This window comes from Mus caroli, chromosome 17 (genome assembly GCF_900094665.2).
Source record: "Mus caroli chromosome 17, CAROLI_EIJ_v1.1, whole genome shotgun sequence".
Classification (NCBI taxonomy): Eukaryota; Metazoa; Chordata; class Mammalia; order Rodentia; family Muridae; genus Mus; species Mus caroli.
In genome coordinates, this window is record NC_034586.1 from 20,318,554 (window position 1) to 20,341,661 (window position 23,108).

At 55.0% G+C, this 23,108-nt stretch overlaps 2 protein-coding genes across 15 annotated transcripts in view; one reads left to right on the plus strand and one right to left on the minus strand.

Annotated features, from left to right (window-relative positions):
• Positions 1–11,393, plus strand: part of Caskin1 (CASK interacting protein 1) — a 21,031-nt gene extending 9,638 nt beyond the window's left edge. The window contains exons 7-20 of one of the 2 annotated variants that reach the window (XM_021186143.2): positions 1,160–1,268; positions 1,363–1,471; positions 1,555–1,649; positions 1,806–1,923; positions 3,193–3,294; positions 3,387–3,475; positions 3,556–3,640; positions 3,726–3,829; positions 4,604–4,714; positions 4,805–4,906; positions 6,284–6,422; positions 6,504–8,507; positions 9,015–9,429; positions 9,617–11,393. In XM_021186143.2, coding sequence (XP_021041802.1) covers positions 1,160–1,268; positions 1,363–1,471; positions 1,555–1,649; positions 1,806–1,923; positions 3,193–3,294; positions 3,387–3,475; positions 3,556–3,640; positions 3,726–3,829; positions 4,604–4,714; positions 4,805–4,906; positions 6,284–6,422; positions 6,504–8,507; positions 9,015–9,429; positions 9,617–9,716 — 3,682 coding nt within the window. In that variant the 3' untranslated portion in view covers positions 9,717–11,393. The remainder of the gene's footprint in view (positions 1–1,159; positions 1,269–1,362; positions 1,472–1,554; positions 1,650–1,805; positions 1,924–3,192; positions 3,295–3,386; positions 3,476–3,555; positions 3,641–3,725; positions 3,830–4,603; positions 4,715–4,804; positions 4,907–6,283; positions 6,423–6,503; positions 8,508–9,014; positions 9,430–9,616) is intronic. The other variant, XM_021186144.2, reaches the window with a different exon arrangement.
• Positions 11,334–21,896, minus strand: Traf7 (TNF receptor associated factor 7). 13 transcript variants are annotated; one of them, XM_029471213.1, is made up of 20 exons: positions 21,755–21,896; positions 21,412–21,464; positions 19,136–19,230; positions 17,306–17,459; positions 16,698–16,790; positions 16,452–16,485; positions 15,739–15,922; positions 15,497–15,631; positions 14,687–14,904; positions 14,537–14,610; positions 14,241–14,289; positions 14,037–14,164; positions 13,780–13,862; positions 13,146–13,185; positions 12,943–13,059; positions 12,736–12,858; positions 12,439–12,558; positions 12,219–12,350; positions 12,015–12,134; positions 11,334–11,842 (listed from the first exon to the last, which is right to left on the minus strand). In XM_029471213.1, exons 3-20 carry the CDS (start codon positions 19,222–19,224, stop codon positions 11,828–11,830), a joined length of 1,908 nt encoding a protein of 635 aa, XP_029327073.1. In that variant the 5' UTR covers positions 19,225–19,230; positions 21,412–21,464; positions 21,755–21,896; the 3' UTR covers positions 11,334–11,827. The 13 variants fall into 13 exon arrangements, with proteins under 13 accessions (XP_029327073.1, XP_021041806.1, XP_021041807.1 ...); XM_021186147.2 differs by having other exon boundaries at positions 17,306–17,422; positions 19,136–19,227; positions 21,412–21,469; positions 21,755–21,891; XM_021186148.2 differs by having other exon boundaries at positions 15,503–15,631; positions 17,306–17,422; positions 21,412–21,469; positions 21,755–21,891.
• Between the last annotated feature and the right edge of the window lie 1,212 nt (positions 21,897–23,108).

Consider the following 23,108-nt stretch of genomic DNA (forward strand, 5'->3'; position numbering starts at 1 on the left):
TCCCATGCACACACTCCCATGAACATTCCCATGCACACACTCCCATGAGCATTCCCATGCACACACTCCTATGCATACTCCCATGTACACACTCCCATGAACATTCCCATGCACACACTCCCATGCATACTCCCATGTACACACTCCCATGAACATTCCCATGCACACACTCACATGCACACACTCACATGCACAATCCCATGCACACTCACACGCACTCACATGCACACACATTTACACACTTCCATGCACATGCACACATTCACATACCCCACATGCACACACCCAAATGCGCAAACACTCACATGCACACACATACACACACTCACGTGTATATATCCATTTGCAGACACATGTACACATACACATAAAGAGCAAAAAAATCCTTAAAAACTTGAAGAGTGATTGAAGAAGACATCCAGCATTGACCTCTGGCCTCTACACACATGTACATACATGTAAATATACACTTGTACATTACAAATGGAGATGTATGAACATCTAAACTGGCTGGGATACAGCTCTGGTAGAGGCTTGCTAGCACACATGAGGTCCAAGGTTCAATCCCTAGCCTGTGTGTGCACACAGGGAGGTGCAGGGTTGAGGACAGGCCTGAGCATGCCCAAAGGAGAGGCTGGTGAGAGGCCAGTTTGTTGGTTTGTTTGTTTTATTTTAGATTTATTTTATTTTTTTATGTATATATGAGTACACTGTAGCTGTCTTCAGACACCCCAGAAGAGGGCATCAGATCCCATTACAGATGGTTGTGAGCCACCATGTGGTTCCTGGGATTTGAACTCAGGACCACTGGAAGAGCAGCCAGTGCTCTTAACTGCTGAGCCATCTCTCCATCCTGGGAGAGGCTTTTGTATCTTCTCAGTCCTGGCTTTGACTTGATCTTGCCACCTGTTGAGATCTTGTAGAAGCATCTTCCCTGAGCCTCAGTTTCCTCATCTGTAAAGAGGGCCCACAACATTGCCTACACTAAGATTGAACAAAATAACAGCTATGAAAGCCCAGTCAAGGACAGTCCTTCTGCAAAGCATCAGGAAACTCAGACATGGTATCATCACACAAGGGCACGGGTGGCCTGTCATCCATCCCCAGCAGACAGTTTAGCTGCTGCTAAAGGCCCTGTCTGCATTCTCCCTCTTTGTAGGCTCCTTCTTCAGGCCGGCATCGACATTAACCGCCAGACCAAGTCTGGCACAGCTCTTCATGAGGCCGCACTCTGTGGGAAAACAGAAGTGGTTCGGCTACTGTTGGATGTGAGTCTGGTGACCCAGGACACAGAGAGAAAGGTTGGGGCCAAGTGGGGGACATGGGGACCCCTGACAAGGCCTTGGCCTTTGGTGTGTGCAGAGTGGGATCAATGCCCAAGTGAGGAACACCTACAGCCAGACAGCACTGGACATTGTACACCAATTTACAACGTCCCAGGCCAGCAAGGAGATCAAGCAACTGCTTCGAGGTGGGCCTGGGTGGGGCAGAGGGCTGGGACAGGGCTGGGAGGGGCAGCTCCCAGGACTGGGTGTCTACTCACTGTATTTCCAGAGGCCTCAGCAGCTCTGCAGGTCCGGGCAACAAAGGATTACTGTAACAACTATGATCTGACCAGCCTCAATGTGAAGGCTGGGGACATTATCACGGTGAGGACAGTCCCCGGGGGCTGTGGCAGGGATGGGAGGGACTCTTGTCATGCTTAGAACACCGTCTTGCAGAAGCTTGGGGAGGGTGTGGGGTAGCAGGCCTCATCTGCCAAGGTGAGGTCCCTTCCTGAGCACACACACCATTTGTTTGGTCAGGTACTTGAACAGCATCCAGATGGCCGGTGGAAAGGCTGTATTCATGACAACCGGACAGGCAATGACAGGGTGGGCTACTTCCCATCTTCCCTGGGGGAGGCTATCGTCAAGCGAGCAGGTAAGTCTACCCCACTCTGGAGAGAAGCAAGCAGGGGCCACTCAGCCTGAGACTGGGGATGGAAAGGAAGAAGTATGCTTTAGAATGTTTCGGGCAGAGCCAGGTTGAACTCTAGCCATGGCCAGGACTGGCATCCAATAACCCCTCCTGCAGGGTCCCACATGCCTTCCATAGTCCAATAGTCTTTTTTTTTTTTTAAGATTTTATTTATTTATTATATGTAAGTACACTGTAGCTGTCCTCAGATACTCCAGAAGAGGGAGTCAGATTTCGTTACAGATGGTTGTGAGCTACCATGTGGTTCTGGGATTTGAACTCGGGACCTTCAGAAGAGCAATCGGCGCTCTTAACCACTGAGCCATCTCGCCAGCCCCCATAGTCCAATAGTCCTAGGTGGCGACTAAGCACACAGTGTCCTAGGCAGACACGGGTCTTCTGAGGTGGGAAGAGCAAGGGATACTGTTGTTAGTTAACAAAGGAAAAGAACCAACCGGTGACACAGAGAAAATGAAGCCAAGCCCACCTTACTTAGATCAGAGAAGGCTCTGAGGGGAGGTAGCAGGCAGCACAGTCCTGCCAACATAAACCTGGTGGCCAAGGGCAGCGAGGCAGGAGAGCAGTGCGGTGGAGCATGCGGTGCGGAAAGGGTTCAGGACCAAGTTGGAAAAGTCCATAGTATGGTTTAAAGAAGCTAGAGGTCGCCGGGTGGTGGAGGCGCACGCCTTTAATCCCAGCACTTGGGAGGCAGAGGCAGGCGGATTTCTGAGTTCNAGGCCAGCCTGGTCTACAGAGTGAGTTCCAGGATAGCCAGGGCTACACAGAGAAACCCTGTCTCGAAAAACCAAAAAAAAAAAAAAAAAAAAGAAAGAAAGGAAGAGAAGAAGCTGGAGGTCCGGTAGGGATGAAGCTGACTTCTTTTACAGTGGACAAGGATGGAGATTGGCAGATGTGGCAAGAGGGCCAGGTAGAAGGTGTGGTCGGCCACCTGTGACCACCTGGTTCCTAGGATAGATTTGGCCTCAGGCCACTGAACGGCTTCTTACTTGTCCCCTAGAACAGAGAAAGTCAACCATCCAGTGATCCTCAGCCCCTTTGCCTATAGGGCCTTAGGGTTAGTGCTGGGACTCCCCGCCCTGGGCCCTCTACCACTGTGACCTGGTCTCGGACATTCAGTGTCTCTCACATTACTGATGGCCTCTGTGCCGCTTCCTCTGTGTCTGGCTGTACCTGGGCTGCTCAGGGTTCAGGAAGGCTGTGTTTAACCTACAGGTTCCCGGACAGGCAGTGAGCCAAGCCCACCCCAGGGAGGTGGCTCACTGGGTCCCTCTGCACCCCCGGAGGAGATCTGGGTGCTGAGGAAGCCTTTTGCAGGTAGGCCAGGGCCCTGCAGAGCGCTGGGGCAGTCGTTTGGCTGCTGGGTGTTACTGTGGGGACAGCACACTTCACAGCCCCTGTCCTGGCAGGTGGAGATCGAAGTGGCAGCTTGAGCAATGTGGCTGGGGGCAGGAGTACTGGGGGCCATGCCTTGCATGCAGGCTCTGAAGGAGTTAAGGTGAGTGAGCAGGGAGGGGCGGCCAGGGAGGGGTGGCCTGGCCTGGAGCAGTGCTAGCAATTGGTCTTTCTGGGTTCCAGCTCCTGGCAACCGTGCTTTCTCAGAAGTCAGTCTCTGAGTCCAGCCCAGGAGATAGCCCGGTCAAGCCTCCAGAGGGCTCTTCAGGTAAGAGCAAGGATCCAGCTGTGCTGGCCTGGCAGGTAGGTGGTCACTATATAGCCTTTGCCTTGCCATTCCCTCTCATCGCCAGGTGCAGCCCGGTCCCAGCCTCCAGCAGCCCATGCTGGGCAGGTATATGGGGAGCAGCCACCCAAGAAGCTGGAATCCGCCTCGGCCTCGGCTTCTGAGGGCAAGGTACAGGGCCTGGTCAGAGCCAGGCCTGGATTTGGGAGGGATGGGTTGACAGTCTGACAGGCATACCTGGCCACAGCAGCTGCTGCGGGCCTTGACAGACCAGACTCTGTCTTTCTGTCTGTCTCTGTGTCATGTGCGCGCACACACACACACACAAGTGTGTGTACAGGTGTTGTCTATCGTGTAGGCTGTGAGCTAGTGTGTGCACACTTGCAGAAGTACGAAGGGTGTTGTGTGGATGTAGAATGGTCAACTATGAGCTGGGCATACATGCGTGTGGTTGCAGAAATGGAAGGGGATGGGTGTGAGACATATAAATGTTTCTGTGGGTATGGCGGGTCATGCGTGTATGTGCCTGTGTGGCTGTGATGCGTGATCTGATGGCTGAATCCCATACAGCAGAGGAGGCGAGGGACTTCTGAGTAGGGCACAGAGCCCAGCTTCCAGGGAGCACCTAGGCCTGAAGCCCTTCCAACAGAGTTCCCTCCCACCTATGGTGTCCCATCAGCTGCATCTCTGAGATGGTATGGGTATCATGGGGTGGGGGAGGCCACGGCACAGATGCAGCAGGACCTTCCTGGTGGAGCTCACTGAAGAAGCCTGGAGGGCTGCAGATGCTGTATCCAGGATGACAGATCATGGAATACTGGTACAGTGGACCACAGCGGCGGATCCAGCACTCTGGCCATGAACCAAGCAGAGAAGGAGGCACAGTGGAGGTTGGGGCGCAGCCCAGCAGTGGACAGGCTGCAGTTGGTGCCTTGTGTCTTGCAGAGTGCTGAGGCAGTCAGTCAGTGGCTTGCCACATTCCAGCTACAGCTCTATGCCCCCAACTTCACCAGTGCTGGCTATGACCTGCCTACCATCAGTCGTATGACCCCTGAGGTGAGCTGCTGTGGGCTTGTGGCCAGCTGCTTCTCTTCCAAAATGCAGATCCCTCCTGCCTGCGAGTTAACGGGCCTCCTCTTTGCCTAGGACCTCACAGCCATTGGCGTTACCAAGCCAGGCCACCGTAAGAAGATTACGGCAGAGATCAGCGGCCTGAACATCCCTGACTGGCTGCCTGAACACAAACCCGTAAGGCTCCTTGCGCCCTGGTGGCCGAGCCAGGACCAGCAGGCAGATGAACAGACAGACAGGCTGCCTTCCTGGCTACATCCCTCATCTGCCTTCTGGGGTCCTAGGAAGTGGAGTTTGCAGATGGAGCCAGGCCCAGTGGCACAGGCCTGTCTATAACCAGCACTCAGGGAGGCTGAGGCAGGAGGATCATGAGCTCAAGGCTTGCCTGGGCTACAGAGGTGGCCTGCTAGCAGGGAGCTATTTGGACAGCCTATTTGTCCATTATGGGGGTAAACTCTTCAGGCAGGCTCATGGCTAAGACTCAAGGGGTTGTGAGGAGAATCTCAAGCCAGGAGGGGTTGCCTTCTCTACTCATGACCAGCACCCCTATAGCAACGTCTTTTACACACATATGGGCTGCAAATGGGCTGGTGTCAAACATGCTTGCCATATGCATGCCCACAAATCCCATTGCACATGCTGGCCTGTGCTAATGGCTGACAAGTAGCCTTTGCTCTTTCTTATGAAGAGATGCCCACATGTGGGGACAGCTTCTGAGCTGATGCTGGCCCTCTGAGTTGCACACTTGCTCTGTTCTATCCACCTACGGGAGAGGTGCTGTGGCTACCCATTGCCTGCCCTCCCCAGAGTCCTGGATCTGTTGGTTAACAGGGCTGCACCTATCTGTCCCACTGGCTTGCCACTCAGTAGTCAGCAGCTCAGGGATCTTCCCAGGAGCACATCCGGGTCACATGGACCTCGCCTTACTCTGTCACCTGCATGACTGAAGGTGCTGAGTGTGGGTGCAAGAGTGGACTCAGCTGGGAGCTTGGGACGATTGGGCGGTTCTTGGTGGACACTGGATATTTGCACATGCCTGGTATGGCTGTGTGGTGAATGTGTAGCAGGAGCGTGGCCATGCATCTGCTGTGGGTGGGGAGATGTCGTGAGGGTGATGGAAAAAGGGTGCCTGTGCTTTGTATAGCTGGAAGCGGCATGCAGGGCGTGTGTGCCGTGGACATGAATCTGCTGTGGCATTGTGCGTCTGTGTCTGGTGTATGAGTGTGTCTCCTCAGGACACTGCCTGTGGCCACCTCATCAGGCAAAGAAGCACTTTTTTACGTCTGAAATTGTGTCCCAATGATAGGTGTCCCAGGTGTGTTTGCGTGTGTTGCCTTGTGTGTACCCTAAGTGTGCAGTTGGCATGTTGAGAAGCTGGTTTGCAGTTCCCACCAAGGCTGTGCCTAGGCTGTCTGCAATACTGATCCTTCAGGCCTGTCTGTTTGTCCTTCTGTCTGTCTGTGCGCAACAGGTCTATCTTCTAATAGCTCCAAGTAGGTGGTCATGGTGTGAGCAGCCAGCTTGGGCTGCCCCTTTCTGTCCCCCTTTCCATAGGCTAACTTGGCTGTGTGGCTGTCAATGATTGGTCTGGCCCAGTATTACAAGGTGCTGGTGGACAACGGCTATGAGAACATTGATTTCATCACCGATATCACCTGGGAGGACCTGCAGGAGATCGGGATCACCAAGCTGGGTAAGGTCCCAGCCTACCCCTTCCACATCTGCCTGCACCTCCAGGTCCTCCTGACCAGCTTCTCCCCTACTCTTGACTCAGGACACCAAAAGAAGCTGATGCTGGCAGTGAGGAAACTGGCAGAGCTGCAAAAGGCAGAATACTCCAAGTATGAGGGGGGACCCCTGCGCCGAAAGACACCCCAATCACTTGAAATGATGGCTATTGAGTCACCGCCCCCATCTGAGCCTGCTGCAGCAGAGTGCCAGTCTCCCAAGATGACCACCTTCCAGGACAGCGAACTCAGTGGAGAGCTGCAAGCTGCCCTGTCTGGCCCAGCTGAAGCAGGTGCAGCTGCTGTTGAGAAATCCTCCAACCACCTGCCACCCACTCCGAGGACAACCTTGCGGGAGTCCAGCCTGAGTGGACGGGCTCGGCACATAAGCAGCTCTCAGGAGCTGTTGGGCGATGGGCCTCCAGGGCCTGGCAGTCCTATGTCACGAAGTCAGGAATACCTGCTGGATGAGGGGCTGGCTCCTGGTACCCCACCCAAGGAGGTGCGGTCCAGCCGCCATGGCCACAGCGTCAAGAGGGCCAGTGTGCCCCCGGTGCCCGGCAAGCCACGACAGGTCCTTCCGTCTGGTGCCAGCCACTTCACACCCCCACAGACGCCCACCAAAGCTCAGCCAGGCTCTCCTCAGGCCCTTGGGGGACCTCATGGTCCAGCCACAGCCAAGGTGAAGCCCACCCCACAGCTGCTACCACCAACAGACCGACCCATGTCACCCCGTTCCTTGCCTCAGTCACCCACACACCGTGGCTTTGCCTATGTGCTGCCTCAGCCAGTTGAGGGCGAGGTAGGGCCACCTGCTCCAGGACCTGCGCCCCCACCAGTACCCGCAGCTGTACCTACACTATGCTTGCCCCCAGAAACTGATGTAGAGCCTGGGAGGCCCAAGAAACGTGCCCACAGCTTGAATCGCTATGCAGCATCCGACAGTGAGCCTGAGAGGGATGAGCTGCTGGTGCCGGCTGCTGCTGGACCCTATGCCACAGTCCAGAGGCGTGTGGGTCGGAGCCATTCAGTGAGGGCTCCTGCTGGCACGGACAAGAATGTTAACCGCAGTCAGTCCTTTGCTGTGCGGCCACGTAAGAAGGGGCCCCCACCACCTCCACCCAAACGCTCCAGCTCGGCCATGGCCAGTGCCAACCTAGCCGACGAGCCGGCTCCAGACGTTGAGGTAGAGGACGGCCGGCTAGGGGTCCGGGCGCAACGCCGTCGGGCTAGTGATCTCGCCGGCAGTGTGGACACAGGCAGTGCTGGCAGTGTGAAGAGCATCGCAGCCATGTTGGAGCTGTCTTCCATTGGGGGTGGGGGGCGGGCTATTCGCAGGCCCCCCGAAGGCCACCCCACACCCCGTCCCGCCAGTCCAGAACCGGGCCGAGTAGCTACCGTGTTGGCCTCTGTGAAGCACAAAGAGGCCATTGGGCCTGACGGTGAAGTGGTGAACCGGCGCCGTACACTCAGTGGCCCAGTCACTGGGCTTTTGGCCACTGCTCGCCGCGGGTCTGGGGAACCTGCAGAGCAGAGTCATTTTATGGAGGATGGCACAGCCCGACAACGGCTTCGAGGTCCAGCTAAGGGTGAGGCAAGTGCGGAGGGTCCTCCCCTTGCCCGGGTAGAGGCCAGTGCCACGCTCAAGAGGCGCATCCGGGCCAAGCAGAGCCAACAAGAGAACAACGTCAAATTCATCCTGACCGAGTCTGACACAGTGAAGCGCAGGCCTAAGGCTAAGGAGCCTGACACTGGCCCTGAGCCACCCCCACCACTGTCTGTGTATCAGAATGGCACAGCCACCGTTCGCCGACGGCCAACCTCAGAGCAGGCTGGGCCTCCAGAGCTGCCCCCTCCTCCCCCTCCTGCAGAGCCCCCACCTGCTGACCTGATGCAGCTGCCTCCACTGCCCCTGCCTGATGGCAATGCACGGAAGCCTGTGAAGCCACCCGTCTCTCCCAAGCCCATTCTGGCTCAGCCTGTGTCCAAGATCCAGGGCTCACCTACACCTGCCTCCAAGAAGGTGCCACTGCCAGGCCCTGGCAGCCCAGGTAGGTGCAGAAAGCCGGCTAAGGTAGAACAAGGGATCTCAGGACAGGATCCTTGCTGAGCCCATCTCATAGTCTGGTTTCCCTCTTTGAGTTTGATGGAGCCCAGGTGGTGTGGGATAAGACTATCTGATCTGATCATTAAGAGCTCCTTAGCCATCTACTGTGGGATAATTCTGCCACCCCTGTAGTCGGCAAGCCTTCTTGTTCAGTGAAGGAGGTGCAGAAGAGCCAGAGTAGTGGTAGACACGCAGGAAGACCTAGCTGGAGTACCCTGATACAGGAGAGCAATGCAGAAGTACCGAGACAACCATTGTGGCTGGATGCATCAGGCCTCATCTGAAGGAGCTTAGGAAGCAGTGACACATTTTGCAGTAGATTCGCATACCCTAGAGGCTGCGGTGAGAATAGGGCGGGGTACAGCATCTCTGCTGCTTAGATGGAGGGAACACAGTGAGTGGTAGGTGTGTTGTTCTTTACTGGGTAACAGCGTCGTCCTCCTCCCTGCAGAGGTAAAGCGTGCTCATGGCACGCCACCGCCCGTGTCACCCAAGCCTCCGCCGCCACCTACAGCACCCAAGCCAGCCAAGGCTTTGGCGGGACTACAGTCCAGCAGCGCCACCCCCTCGCCTGTGCCCTCTCCAGCGCGTCAGCCGCCAGCAGCGCTTGTCAAGCCAGCTAGTTCGCCACCCTCGCAGAGCGCCAGCCCTGCCAAGCCCCCTTCCCCAGGGACACCCGCGCTGCACGTACCCGCCAAGCCCCCTCGCGCTGCCGCTTCAGTGGTCTCCGGACCCCCAGTAGCTTCAGATTGTGCTTCACCCGGGGACAGCGCTCGGCAGAAGCTGGAAGAGACTAGCGCGTGTTTGGCTGCAGCACTACAGGCAGTGGAGGAGAAGATAAGGCAGGAAGATGGACAAGGCCCTCGGTAGGTACTTCGATCTGGGGTGGGAATTCTGGTCCAGCAGAGAGTGTGAGTGTGGTTTTTGCCAGTGAATTGGTATGGGTAGGCGGAGCTATCCAGCGTGGTTTAAGAGTGGGTTGCTGTGGAGCCACCTAGCCCTGAGTAAGGAGACCTGTGCTACCCAACCCCACTGATGCATGCCCACCCTTAGCCCCTCCTCCATCGAGGAGAAGAGCACTGGCAGCATCCTGGAAGACATCGGCAGCATGTTCGACGACCTGGCCGACCAGCTGGACGCCATGCTGGAGTGAGGCAGCCACCCACGTGGGCCCACCCGTACTCCCCGCACTTTGACCTTTACCTCAGGACGGGCACCTCCAAGCGGTGGGTGGGGGCCGAGTGGGCGGGGCACGCCCAGCTCTGCACAAGCACAACTCCTACTCCTGGCCCAGGCTAGTCGTCAGCCCCCTGGCATGGGGGTCAGGGGGCGCTCCAAGGGCTCTGAGCAGATGCGCTGCCCGCTGGTGCCCATTCCTGTCTGCTGCTCCCTGTGCAACAACTGCTGGGCCCTGCTCTTGCAGGCTTTGCTCTGCTGGCGGAGGGTTGCCCCTCCCTTGCCCTAGGCAGACTGAGCGCCAAGGGAAGATGAGGGGGGTGGCCACTGTGGCCCTCTCTCCAATCTGTGGCAGAGCACAGGCCTATGCCCAGCACAGAACTGCCCATTGGGGAATCTCTGCCAGCTGCTCTGGCACAGCACAAGGGACAGGGGGGGCCAAGGTTGGGCTCGCCCCACTGCACCCCAGAATATAAGCTATCAAGAGTATTAATTTATTGGGAATGAGCTGAGGCAGATTTCCCCAGAAAAACAAAAAGATAACTTTAACAAATATATATTTAAAGAGAAGAAATATTATTGATTCTATAGAAACCATTTACCAACGGGAAGGTTACAAGTCCAGCTTGAGACTAAAGCTGTCAGAGGCTGAGGCCACCTGTCTGCCCTTCTCTTTCATCTAGGAGTGGCCGTGCCCTTGGTCACGAGCACACACAGCTGGGAGGCACAGTCTGGGAGGGTGGCTCTGCCCAGGCCTCCCCTCTGTCCTCCCAGCTTCCGAGAGGCCGAAGGATGTGAAGGATGTGCCTTGCTCTTACTGGCTCTCCTCCATGCCACAGGGCTGGGGAGGGCTTCTTCCTTCTGGGTGTGGCCATGCCCTTGGGGTGCTGGTGTGAGGGTGCACCCAGTGTGAACCCTACGTGAACTCGGGCATGAGTGCAAAGGCGTGCATGCCAGCCTAGGGGCAGGGGTGTTTGAGGCTGTGTCTGCCCCGCCTCCCCCAGGCAGCCTCTGTTGGCAGCCATCCCGCCCATCTTCAATTCCCATGGATGTTCTGCTCATGGTCTGAGGCTGTGTTGTGTAGTTCGTCTCACCTTTTCCTCCCTCCAAAAAATACTGACTGCTCTCCTCTCTCGTGTTTGCTGATCCACAAGTGTCGGGCATAACACTGACATTTCTTTACCCCCCCCCCCACCAAAAAGAAACCCAAAACAAAACCATAATTGTGGTGGAGGGCAGCTAAGAGTGTGGCCACGGGGCCCTTGCAGCTGTCACTCCTGGCGCTTCCTCATCTGAACACGCTGACCACTCATCAGCCTCCTCTGTGTGGGCCGCCCAGGCTAGGGCTCTAGAAGTGGGGAGGGGGTCTGGACAGGGAGCTGCTGTCAGCTGTCAATAAACAGCAGAAAACAGAGCTGCTTGGCTCACTCTTTGGGGGTATTGGGGGGGGGTAGTGGAGCTCAGCCTGGAAGCTGGGAGTCAAGGAATGATAAGCTGCCTCCGGCAGGGAAGGAGATCCCTCCCATCTTGTGCCTGAGCATACCAACGTCCTTGGGGCCAATGATGGTCCCAAGAAGCTGTCTCCACTCACAACCACAGTCTGTGCAGCTTTTATTTCAACAGGAAAGTAATAAAATCTATATACAGTCTAAAACCAGTAGAAAAGGTGAGTAAAAAGGACCACTGGGTCATCTGGGTCCTGCCAGGAGCGGCGGTGCGGGCCTTTACTCCCAGCACTTGGGAGGTGGAGGCAGGCAGATCTGTGAGTTGGAGGCCAGCCTGGTTGACATAGTGAGTTCCAGGCCAGCCAGAGCTACATAGTGAGACCCTGTCTCAGAACAAGAGTCTATGGAGTGATATGAATGGTGGGGCTGGGCAAGCATCAGACCTGGTGCCCAGAGGAGGGCCTGGGTGTTTCTCTGGTACAAGTAACAGCGGGGCCTTTGGAAAGATCCCTCACCAAGCATAGGCAGAGAGGACACTGCCTAGCTGAGCCTGTCTACCTGTCTCCACAGACAGGCAGATATTCCAATGGAGGTCCAGCCTGACTTACAGACCCAGAGGGAGCCAAGCCTGGCCTGGATTCTGTTAGCATGTCCAGACCTGTGAAAAAAGGGTTCTATTTCAGATCCCGCATGGCCCCAGGAGTCCCTTCTAGCCAGTCTGTCTCCCAGCCCTCTCCTGTTAACCTGCCCGAGCCTCTTCTCTTGCCCCTCACCCACTCTCCAAGCTCCATCCTATGCAGCTGTCATCAGCCCAAGTCACAGACACTTACCTTCACGGTGCTATCCACAGCCCCTGAGAAGAGCCGGCCCCGGGAAACAGCCAGTGCAGTTACACTGCCCTGATGGCGCAGCAGCGTCTGTGTGCAGATCATGTTGTCCATACTCCAGACCTAGGGGAGGAAGGGGCATGGGATATGAGAGCCTGCCCTGGCCCAGCCACCTCTGGCCTCTTCTTTCTCCTGGGGAGCACATACCCTGAGGGACCGGTCATAGGATGCACTGAAGACTTTGGTCTGGTCTGGTGTTGAAATGACTGCCAGGGCATACACTGTGCCCACGTGACCTGTGAGGGTCCGAACCTGCTCTTTGGATTCAATGTCCCACACCTGAAAAGGAGTAGAGTCAAGTAGGTCAGAGACAGGAACCCAAAGCCAGGGCAGAAGAGATGGACGCCTGCTACAGGGTAGCCCTTACATGAATGAGGTTCTCATAGGTGCCACAGACAATGTGGTGATTCGTCACAGCAATGGAATACACACTGCCACCAGATGTCTGCAGGACATGGATGCAGTCAAGGGTCCGAATGTCCCAGATCTATGGAAAAGTGTGTCACTCACTCTCAGGCCAGGCACGTGCTTACCTTGGGCCTCAGGACCCAGCAGCCAGCTTCAGAGCATGTTGGAGGGTAGGGAAAGGGCAGAAGAAGCTCTAGGTCACCCTAGGAAGGACAGTAGAGGGCAAGTCCCTGCCACCAGGGGTACATTGGCACACCTTGATTGTCTGGTAAGAGCCACTGTACAGATAGCTCTGTGCTGCCACCAGGGCCCGCACCCAGTGGTTGAGGCCTGTGAGTTCTTTCTTCAACTTTAGCTCAGTGCCCACGATGTCCCAAACCTGTAGGGATGGCCATGAGCCTGGGCTAGGAAGGCATCCATTGCTGCAGTAGCCCCCACGTGTACGCATACTCCTTGCCTATACCTTGATGGCTTTCAGGGAGCCACTGAAGAGCATGTTGTGGGAAGACACCAGTGTGCATACAGGGTTGTCGTGGGCCCGGATAGTGTTCACCTTCTGTAGGGTCTGGATGTCCCACACCTGCAGGGGGTGAGAGGACTTAGGGTTAGGGAGGAAAAAGCAATGGGTCTTCTCGACCCCCAACTCCTCACCCTGTGCCCACTCACAATGATGGTGCAGTCTGCAGACCCACTGTACAGTTTGCACCTACGGAGGCAAAGTCAACACGGGGGAAGCAAAGTCAACCGGAAGCAGAAGAAGCCACTGTGCCCTGGCTTAGCCCCAGGGCTACTGCTGCTCCCTCAGTGCCATTCTCTGTGTGCATAGTTGGATGTGAACAACTAGCCTGGGAATCATTTGACGGCTGAGCTGAGCAAGCGGGAAGGTCACCTATTCTGAATACCGAGGCCCAGGGAGGTTACCACCACAGGTAAAGGTGAACAATACCTAGAATCATCACACCCAGAAAGTCCAACAAGACACGAGAAAGGGCAGCCAGCCTTGGGAAGAGCCTACTGACAGATTAATCATGGTAGCTTCTACATCAACTATAACCAGAGTTAAGCCCGAGGTACTAGCTATCCTGGTGATAGGTGAGCTATCCTCCCCTCTAAGAGTGCCACCTCTGGTTTCTAGCTACCTAACACATTAGGGCAGGGCCAGGCTCTCCTGGGATTTCATACTGTCACCTACGTATCCAGGATTGCACAGGTGTGAGTGTTCCATAGATGGAAGAGACACAAGGTACATAGATTCCAACACCGGCTCAGGGCCCACAAGGTGGCAGTTATTAAGACTCACCCCTGGATACAGAGCGCCAGCACAATACCATCATGACCTTCCAGTGTCTTTTGGCACTTGTAAGTGGTACACGTGTCCCATACCTACAGAGATCATGTCAGACCAGGTCCAGCAGGATCAGTTTGGTGACAAAGGATAGGATAGCAGCCATTAGAAGAGAAGACCCAAACATGGATAAGGGACAACCGAGGCTGGTATGCAGTGCCCAGCTGAGTCCAACCAGGCTGCAGAGCCTGTGGAACAGGACCCCCACTCACCTTGATTGTCTTGTCAGAAGAGCCACTGAAGAGCAGGTCACCCATGGAATAGACACAGAGACACCAGACAGGGCCCTGGTGTCCCACAAAGGTCCCTTTGCACTTGAAGATCTGCTGAGGGTCATAGGCTACAAATGGGAGAAGCTAATGAGGGACTAGTAGGGCTCTGGGGACAATGTGGGGGCAGGGCTGGGCTCTACTCACATCCAAGGATACCCATGTTCAGCCGTGCATTGATGTGAGACAGCTCATCCTGAAAGACCAAGAACGGCAGAAACTGGGTGGGTGGGGCTCATTGATCTGTGGTGAAGCTACAGAGCCCTAGGCCTAGGGTTAGCTCTTACTGGAATATAGCTCCTGAAACCCTGAACACTAGGAGCAAAGGCCAGAGAAGGACCCCAGTCCGTCTGTCCTGAGTCTGAGCATCGCAGCCCTCACGTTCAGCATGGACGCGTCCCTCCCTACTCACGTTCAACATGGACGTGCCCCTCCCTACTCACGTTCAGCATGGACGCGTCCCTCCGGAACTCCATGAGGTCCTCGCTGAGCTTGCTCTGGTTCTCATCCAGGACATCTGAGCAACAAGACAGAATGGGATCACCGGAGTCCAGAACGGCGCTGAGCCCCATGGTCTCTGAACTAGACCTTACCAAACTTAAGCTCAAGGCTCTTCTCTAGCTGGTCAATCTTCTCTGAGAGTTTGCCCAGCATGGAACGCAGGAAGGCAATCTCCTGGTCCTTTTGGGCCAGTGCCACATGCATCTCGTGGAAGCGGTCATCGGTCTGCTGCAGGAACTCCTTCAGGCCCTCGAAGCGGCATGTTTCTAAGTGTGTCTCATAGGTGTCCTGATTCCCAATAAATGTGCACCTGGGGGAACAGCACAGCTGCCCACCTGCCTGGCTGGCACAACTGACCCCTCTGTCTCCCTGACCCCATTAAATCTCTAGATTTAATCTATGAGTCATCATGGTCATGCCCATTACCCCCAGATTAGCAACCTTCTTAACCCCAGCACCCAGCAGTCAGGACATTTCACCAGTGAAATCTTATACCTCCATAATGCTTCAAGGGCCTACCCACCCAACCCTCCCTTCCTCTTTCTTTCCTTCCTTCCTTCCCTCCCTCCCTCCCTCCCTCCCTCCCTCCCTATGAGTAACATCTTTGCTCATCACCAGCCTCCCTGCTCCAAACAGCTGGGCAGGATCCTCCTGTCCTTCCAGGCTTCCCCTCTACACCTATTCCAACCATTTGCTCAAATCTATGCCCCTTTACCCACCTTCCCTGATAACCCACTTCCAACCTGTTCAGTCCTTTCTGTGTCCTCCTGGGCACCTGGATATGGGCTGTTATGGCAGTTACTGGTGTGGCTTCTGGCTCTGGTGCATGTCCCAGGCATCAGCTCCCAGAAGCCCTCAGCCTAGGAACACAGACCCACCAGCCCCCGCCCCCACCCACTCACCCGTACTTAGAGTGTGGACACTTGATGTGCTCGCATTCTTTCAGGTGGGCCTCGAGATTCATCTTGAGAAGGGGTGGGCAGCTGGGGTTGTTGGGGCAGCGCACAGGCCTGTAGTCACAACTACTCTCGTGGTCCCTGTGCACACACAGGACACAGGGGCTGAGCTGAGAGCCCACCAGGCAGCCCCGAGAGATGAAGGTGCTCAGCAGCCCCAGGGACGTGGAGGAGCAGAAGGCACTCACTTCCGGGCACTAAGCTTGATGGTGAAGGGGCAGCCCCTCGGGTCTACCTCAAAGACCCCAGGCTTTCCAGTGCCCGCTGCGTGGCAGCCATGCCGACAATGGATGAAGAGCTCTCCAATCTGCTCAGCGACTGCAATGTTGTTCACCACTACTGTCAGCTTGGCATTGTCCACAGGACACTTCTCTGGGAGAGGAGGACATGTTGAGCCCACCACCTACCCAGGCACCTCTCTCCCTGGCAGCTTTGCCCAGTGGGAGGCCAAGTCCTGGGGAGGGAGATGCAATGGCGCAACAGGTGGAGAGAAGCCCACTGGGTGCCTTGCCCACTCTTTCATCGGCCCCAAGGTGCTGGTGCAGGAAGAGCTGCACAGCAGACCTCCCAGAGCGAGAAGGACAGCTAGCTGGGTGTGGAGAAGAAGCAGGGACTGCCAGGGAGGGACAACAGCATCTGTTGGAGCCCAAGCCTTCACCTTGGGACTCGGCCCACACCCACCACAGCCAAAGCTCTGAATCTGGAGAGACCAGGAATTGGGGGTCTGCTTTGCTATTGAGGTCCTTCGCCAGGCTTGAGCCTTACAACACTATTCAAGCCCTGCTGGCAGAGGCCACACATGCCTGGATAAGAAACCAGTGGCCTCTGCTGGCTGCCCGGGAAATAGCAGGGTGGAATTAACCACCAGCCTCACAGGTCTGGATGGAAGGCACAGACCTACCTGACTTCAAGGCGCATCGTCTGCAGAAGGTGTGCTGTGGGGACAAAAAGTGGACTTGGGGGTCAGCTGTAACTGTCTTCCCTCCAGTCAAGGTCAGCGGTAGCCCAGAGCTCACACCGTCCCACACCAAGGCAAAGAGCTCCCGCTGGACAGCCAGCTTAGGAGGATGAGCAAGGGCGACAGCCCTTGGAACAGGGCCAGCAAGTAGTCACAGGGGTTGGGGAGTAAGCATGCCCATGACCTCACCCCACATGTAGTGATCACAGGGTCCTTGAACACACTGCAGCAGAGCTGGCAGCACAGCTTTACCGAGGGCTGCTCGGCAAATACCAACGGCTCCTAGACAGAGTGGAGCAACACAGTCAGAACATGGGCCACGAGTGCTGATGTGGCAGGCGCTTCAGGAGCAACCCTGTCACATTAACTGCCCAAGCCGCCTGTATGTCCACCCCATCCAGGGCTGTTCACCAGCACTGGGACTATTCTCGAAGGCACAGTTGACTAGAGAGAGCCATGAGAGGACCAAGGAGCTGAAGCAAGGGGTATGGTTCAGGGGCAGGCTGTAAGCAGCAAGAAACCGCACATACAGCATCTGCAACAGTCAGACAGCCTTACTGGCCTCTCTTTCTGGCTTACAGACTAGCAAAGCACCCTATCTGAGCCCACCTGCCCACATCTCATCCCCAGGTGGCCTCCACAGGAGGCGGAGATTTCAACATGAACTAGAGGCCCTAATCAGGTCTGACCTACCCTCAATGTGAGCTATGGAGGTGCAGTCTAAGGGGAAAGTGCCCCGTGCCACTGCAGCAGTGACAACTCTGGAAGATGATTCCTGCCAAGCCTACCACACCTACCGGCTCCTCCTCCTCCTCAGGCAGCGAGAACGTGGAGCGCAGGGACATGCTGGACTCGGAGTGTAGGGAGCGGACAGAGATGGCTGAGTCAGAGCGGCGAGGAGTGTTGATGGGGGGCTGCACAGATGGAGGCAGCCTATCAGGGGCTTGAGCCCTGTGGAGGCAGGGGTGCCCCTAAGCCACCCCAATTTCAGCAAGCTCACAAGGCTGTGGATTGTGTGTGGGAGGCTGGCATGGCCTCAATCCCGCTGCCTGTGGTGGCCAGCCTTGGCCTTTGGTGCTGGGCTGCCCGTTCTTGCCTGCCAACTTTCTTTGTGTAAATGGAGAGATTTCCTGCTATTCAATTTTACAGGACATGCTCAGGCTTCTTCCTGCTTCCCGTGAGGGATGTGGGCTGCAGAGAGGCTGCATCCAGCAGCCAATCATGGGGCAGCTAAGAGCCCAGATCACTGAACAGAGAGCAGTGCAGAAGCCTGGGCAAGGAGAGGTGCGCAAGGCTGAGCCCCTTTCTAGTCCTAGCCAGGGGGGGTCCACAGTAGCGACAGGAATGTTCTACCAGAGACCTAAAGGGAGCAACCTTTGATTAGGTCGTAGGGGAGAGCAGCACAGTATCCAAGAGCTACTGCTGCCATAGCTCCCCCATGCAGGACCATGTAGGACCATGTGGGTCTAGGCTCACCTGCTGCCCGTGAGCCTGTGTCCAGAACAGGGAAGGGGGCCATGGGATAGGGATGCAGCCCATCCCAGTTCTGGGTATCCCTGAACAGGAGGTAGAGGCTGGGTACATACTTCATTCACCAGGCAATGCCCATCTCTCCTTATGGTTTCCCAAGTTACATCTCGCATGGGAATGTCGTGTGAGACCCAGAGGGTAAAGTTAAAGGAAGTGGGTCAAACCCCCCCACAGGCAGCAACGGCAGGCAGGAGCCAGTACAGAGCTGTACTCTCCCCTCTGCTCACTGACTAGCACAGCTCTTAGACTCTCCCTCCAACCCAGTCAGTGGGGTGGGGTGGGCATGGCTGCCCAATGTCCCACAGCAAACAGAAGATTCTAGGACATTTCTAAAATTTCTGAATCCTGTCAGACACCCCAGAGTTATCCAAAATCAGACGCACAATGAATCCACTTCCAAGGCCCAGGCTGCAATCAGGAGTTGGGTGGAGACTGAGAGGTGAAGCTATGGGGTTTAGGTTCCACATATCTGACCCATCCTTAGGCTCAGGGCTGGGCAGTGCCTGGCCCCAATATGCCTACTTAGCATTTACCTTCCTATTGAAAAGGGAAAAAAGGGTTGGGCCTGGTAGTACATTCCTTTAATCCAGAGACAGAGATAGATCTCTGTGAGTTCAAGGACAACTTGGTCTATATAGTGAGTTCCAGGATAATGAGGACTACATAAAGACGCTGTCTCAAACAAATAAAACAACAAAACACACACACACAAAGCAAAAAGAAAAGGGAAAAGAAGTCTGGTTCCTCTGCATCTTGAGCAAGAACTTTGGTCCTGCCAGTCATCCTCTGTTCCACTGGCCAACTCACCTGAGAGCACCTTTTGTGGCACCCACCTCATTTAAGATGGAGCCCAAACTGCCTGACACTGGCCTTCAGGGGCCACACCCTAAAGCGCAGTCCCACAAACTGGCTGCTTCCTGCCACCACTCAGCTACAGGAGCCTCCTCTTAGGTTCAGGAATGCAACAAGAGCTCTGCCAGCAAGGTGCCTCTCTATCCCAGCTTTGCTCTCCTGCAGGCTTCTCTTAGGACCTGGACCTCAGGGAAGAGGGTAGGAGGTGGGGAGCCACACCAGGCTCCCACATCGTGGACACCTACCATGCCGTCCTCCTCATCCCGTGGCGAATAGGCAAGGGTGCTAGAGGAGGAAGGTGTCCTGCGATGCTGTTTGTATGTGCCAGTCCCATCAGCTGCTGAAAAGACATGGCTGTCAGTGGAGGAAGAGGCTAGAGTGACAGAAATAGCTGGAAGAGCCCTTGTCTATGGAGCCCCTCAGATTATCTCTAGCTCTCAGTCTCCCTGGACTAGACTGGAATATGGTTATCCAGGATTGTCTTCCAAGGTAAAACCAGTACCAGCAGTATGGTCTGGCTCATCACACTGGATCTGCAGACAGCTGAGAATGGACTGCTAGCTGCCCCGCCCTGCTTACCAACAGGAGACTTAAGTGTGTTTCTTTCCTTTGGTGTAGAGAACCCAGGACTTGGCTCATGCCAATCACCAGCAGTAGACCCACAGCCTTTGCTTTTTTAAAATTTTATAAGTTATGAGTGTTTTGCCTGCACGTATGTCTGTGTACCACTTATGTGCCTGGTACCCACGGAAGCCAGAAAATGGCTTTGGATCTCCTGGAACTAGAGTTAAAGATTGCTGTGAAACACCATGTGGTTGCTGGGAATTGAATCTGGGTCCTCTGGAAGAAAAGCCAGTGCTTTTAACCACTGAGCCATCTCTCCAGATTCAGTTCTTGTTGAGTTTGGCTTTTTGAGACCTGGAACTCATAGAGATTGACCCGTCTCTGCCTCCCAAAGGGCTGGGATTAATGTAGGATCTCCCTATATTGCTCAGAGCTACCTCCCAATTGCTAGGATTACAAGCAAGCATCAAAACCAACGACGACCTCTCTCTCAGAGCCCCGACAAGGTTCCATTCTTCAGCCCAACAAGGGGCCCTCCATGCCTAGCTGGTCACAGAATCAACCCCATGAATGGCCTGGGTCACTTGGGGGCTTCCCTTTGATCTTTAAGGTAATTCTGCCAGGTTGAATTTCTTTTTTTGTTTTTTGTTTTTGTTTGTTTGTTTGTTTGTTTTTGAGACAGGGTTTCTCTGTGTAGCCCTGGCTGTCCTGGAACTCACTTTGTAGACCAGGCTGGCCTCAAACTCAGAAATCTGCCTGCCTCTGCCTCCCGAGTGCTGGGATTAAAGGCGTGCGCCACCACGCCCGGCCCCCAGGTTGAATTTCTAAAAGGGAAAATGAGGCACAGAGAGACTGAAGGACCTCAGCTAATACATGGCTACTCCAGGTCCTCCTAGTCCTCCCTAACATAACCAGAATCAGGAACTGGGGCTAGATTTTTGGTCTCCCTCCTCTTGCCTATAGAATGCCCTGCCTGGCCTGGGCCAGGAAGCAGAGGTTCCCCAAGAATGGAAAGTCAAGGGTGCACGTGGGAACCAGAGAACCATCTCATAGACCCTATAAGGCTACAGCGTTAGGGACAGGCTACAACCAGCACAGGTTAAGACAGATTCAGATGTCATAGTAACTAGAACCCTAAAGGCCTCCATCCAAGATCAGGTCTATGACTGTCTATGCTGTGATGGGCCTCAGTTTCTCCATCTGTAACAAGAAGGGCCAGATGAGGCAAGAACTAGTACATTGCTACCTAGTTGCCAGAAACCAGGGTACAGCAGACCACATGCCATTTTGGCTCTGAAACCCTCAACAGTGGTGACAGACACTGTGTAGTCTCTAAGGGTATATAAATTGTTAAGCAATGGCCTCTCGGGTAGGGGTGTGGGAAAAGAGGCCCTTTCAGAGGCTTCTCAGGTCATCCAGGAATAAAGGTACTGGTGTGCACCTGGTAGCCCTGTGCCTTCAGCCACGGAAGGCAATTAAAAAAGCAATTAGTAGCTGGTGCACTCCTGCAGTGGAGTGAAAAGCAGGACAGCACGCCCCAGAACCCCGGCCCTTCTGAGCCTTCAGCATGGACGCTGCCCCACAGCCCTACCCCATGTTATGATCTCTTGACAAACACTGTCTGATGGCACCAGATCCCACCCAAGAAAAGATGCTGTGCCGCTCATATCCTTGGACACTAGGAGCCGTGGCTGGGCTTAGGCGGGGGTCGCTATAGTAAGATTGAGATATAATTAGTGGTGCCAGGAAGGTCAAGACTGCCCCCCAGAGCGGGTGGGCAAGTTTTCGGGAAGAAGAGGGGGCACTAGTAACAAAGGTGAGGCACAGGAACAGGCCTGCCTAACTCTGTTTAGCTGGAGGCTGAGACAAGGGAAGAAACAAAGAAGCCAGGAGACCACCCTTCCAGGAAGTGCCCCTGGATCCCAGTAGAGTACAGATTCTTCCCAGTCAGGCTCACCTTTGGTGATGGTGGTGACGGTCGAAAAGGTAGGCCCAAAGGTTGTTTCCATCCTGGTCTAAGACAATGGGAAAGCCTTAATGCAATATCCACAGGGTCACACATACTGACATGCTGACCCGCTGGTGGCCCATCTGAGTGCATATGCAGAGACACACCATCAACAGGCACAGGCTATCCTGAGGGATCCTCCAAGGAGGAAGAGGACAGCTGGAGCTCTGTCCTCAGTGGCAAGTTATATACATATATACACCCATATACAAATACATATACATATGGCATGCTGGGGGCATGGGGTGTGGCATGCAGAGGGCAGGCCCTCACCTACAGGCGCCTCTCTTACCCCACTGCTGTCTGAGGAGGGGAGGTTGGCAGGTCCCCCGGAGAAGCGGTTGTAGCGGGCACTCTTGGCTAAGCTCATGCTCTAGAGAGGAATCCAGGTTCCTTGGGCAGTGTCCCCTATGGCAAGAACACAAATGAGGGGCTTTAGAGGTAGCATTCTGGGTTCCTGAAAGCGTCTTCACCTGGTAGACTTCTGGCTAGTCCATCTCAGGATAGGTCTTAACTTCTCCCTGCCTCTAATGCCATATTGTAGACCCAGAGTGGCAAGGGCCTTCCTGCCTACCCAACTCAAGTGGCAAAGGCTCCGGGTACAGTCGATCTTTAGTGGTGCCATCCCTTCAGGCCTGGACCTTTTGAGGAAGCCAACTAGCTCTAGCCCCGAAGTAAAAAAACCCCACCTGTGCCGGCTAATCCTCTGGTCCTGATCATAGCCGATCACTTCAAGGCCTACTTCTTTGCAGGTCAAATGTCCCTATGGCTAAGGGTGGGATCTTGCTTTCTACCCATCCATTAGACTGCGTCTAAGGTGTGGCACACACACCAGGACTTAGTCATATGAGGACCCACCAGAGCACACAAATGTGTTCTCTGCCATAGCAGATGCTATCAGGACCACAAAGAACCAACAGGCAATCACTTGATCCTGTCTCCCAGATGTGGTCATACAGGGCAAGATACAGGAAAAAGATAAACCCTAGAACTGAACCAATGAAGATCACCCATAACAACTGTGCCACTCAGGAGCTAGGGTAGCAGGGGACAATGGCAGCATACAAGGGCCAGTGTCCCTGTTCAGCCCAGAAGAGAGGGTAAGGAGAAAAGGTAGACATTAGGCATCTACAGGGAAGGGAACATTAAAAGTGACCCAGTTAGTAGGTCATACTCAGGACAGGTCCAGGACAACACCCACGCTATGACATGACAGTTGTAGACATGCAGGGACATAGCACTGTCAAAAGGCATCCCCTAAGGGAGGCCTTAGTCTCAGGATTCCACAAGGCTTGCCCTAGGTCACCACTGTTCAACAAACAAACAGCATCCCCTCTTCAGGCTCGGCCCAAGTGGAGCCTCTGAGGCCACCCATTCCACAGGCCAGGACCGCACCACAGGGGAGCCTGGTTTGTGCCAAGGCCCTCGAGGACAGAGGAGGGACAGGAAGGGAGAGAGCCCCAGAAGGGTCCAGGTGGATCATGTGCTAAGCCCAGGTGCCAGTTTCTACCCCAAGACCCGAGGAATGGTGGACATGCCACGTTCTTGATCAGGCCCTCCCGCCCGGCACTGTCTCTTCCAAACACACACTGGAAGGCCACAAAGTGTGTCCTGCTTTACTCAGACTTTAGCTCCAACCACACGGC

Coding starts and splice junctions, on each gene's coding strand:
- Traf7 (XM_021186145.2), bottom strand. CDS start 21,832: ATGAGCTTAGCCAAGAGTGCCCGCTACAACCGCTTCTCCGGGGGACCT. Junction 14,290..14,536: donor GGGACGCGTCCATGCTGAAC/GTGAGTAGGGAG, acceptor TTGGTCTTTCAG/GATGAGCTGTCTCACATCAA. Junction 13,186..13,779: donor CTGGCGCTCTGTATCCAGGG/GTGAGTCTTAAT, acceptor TTGCCTCCGTAG/GTGCAAACTGTACAGTGGGT.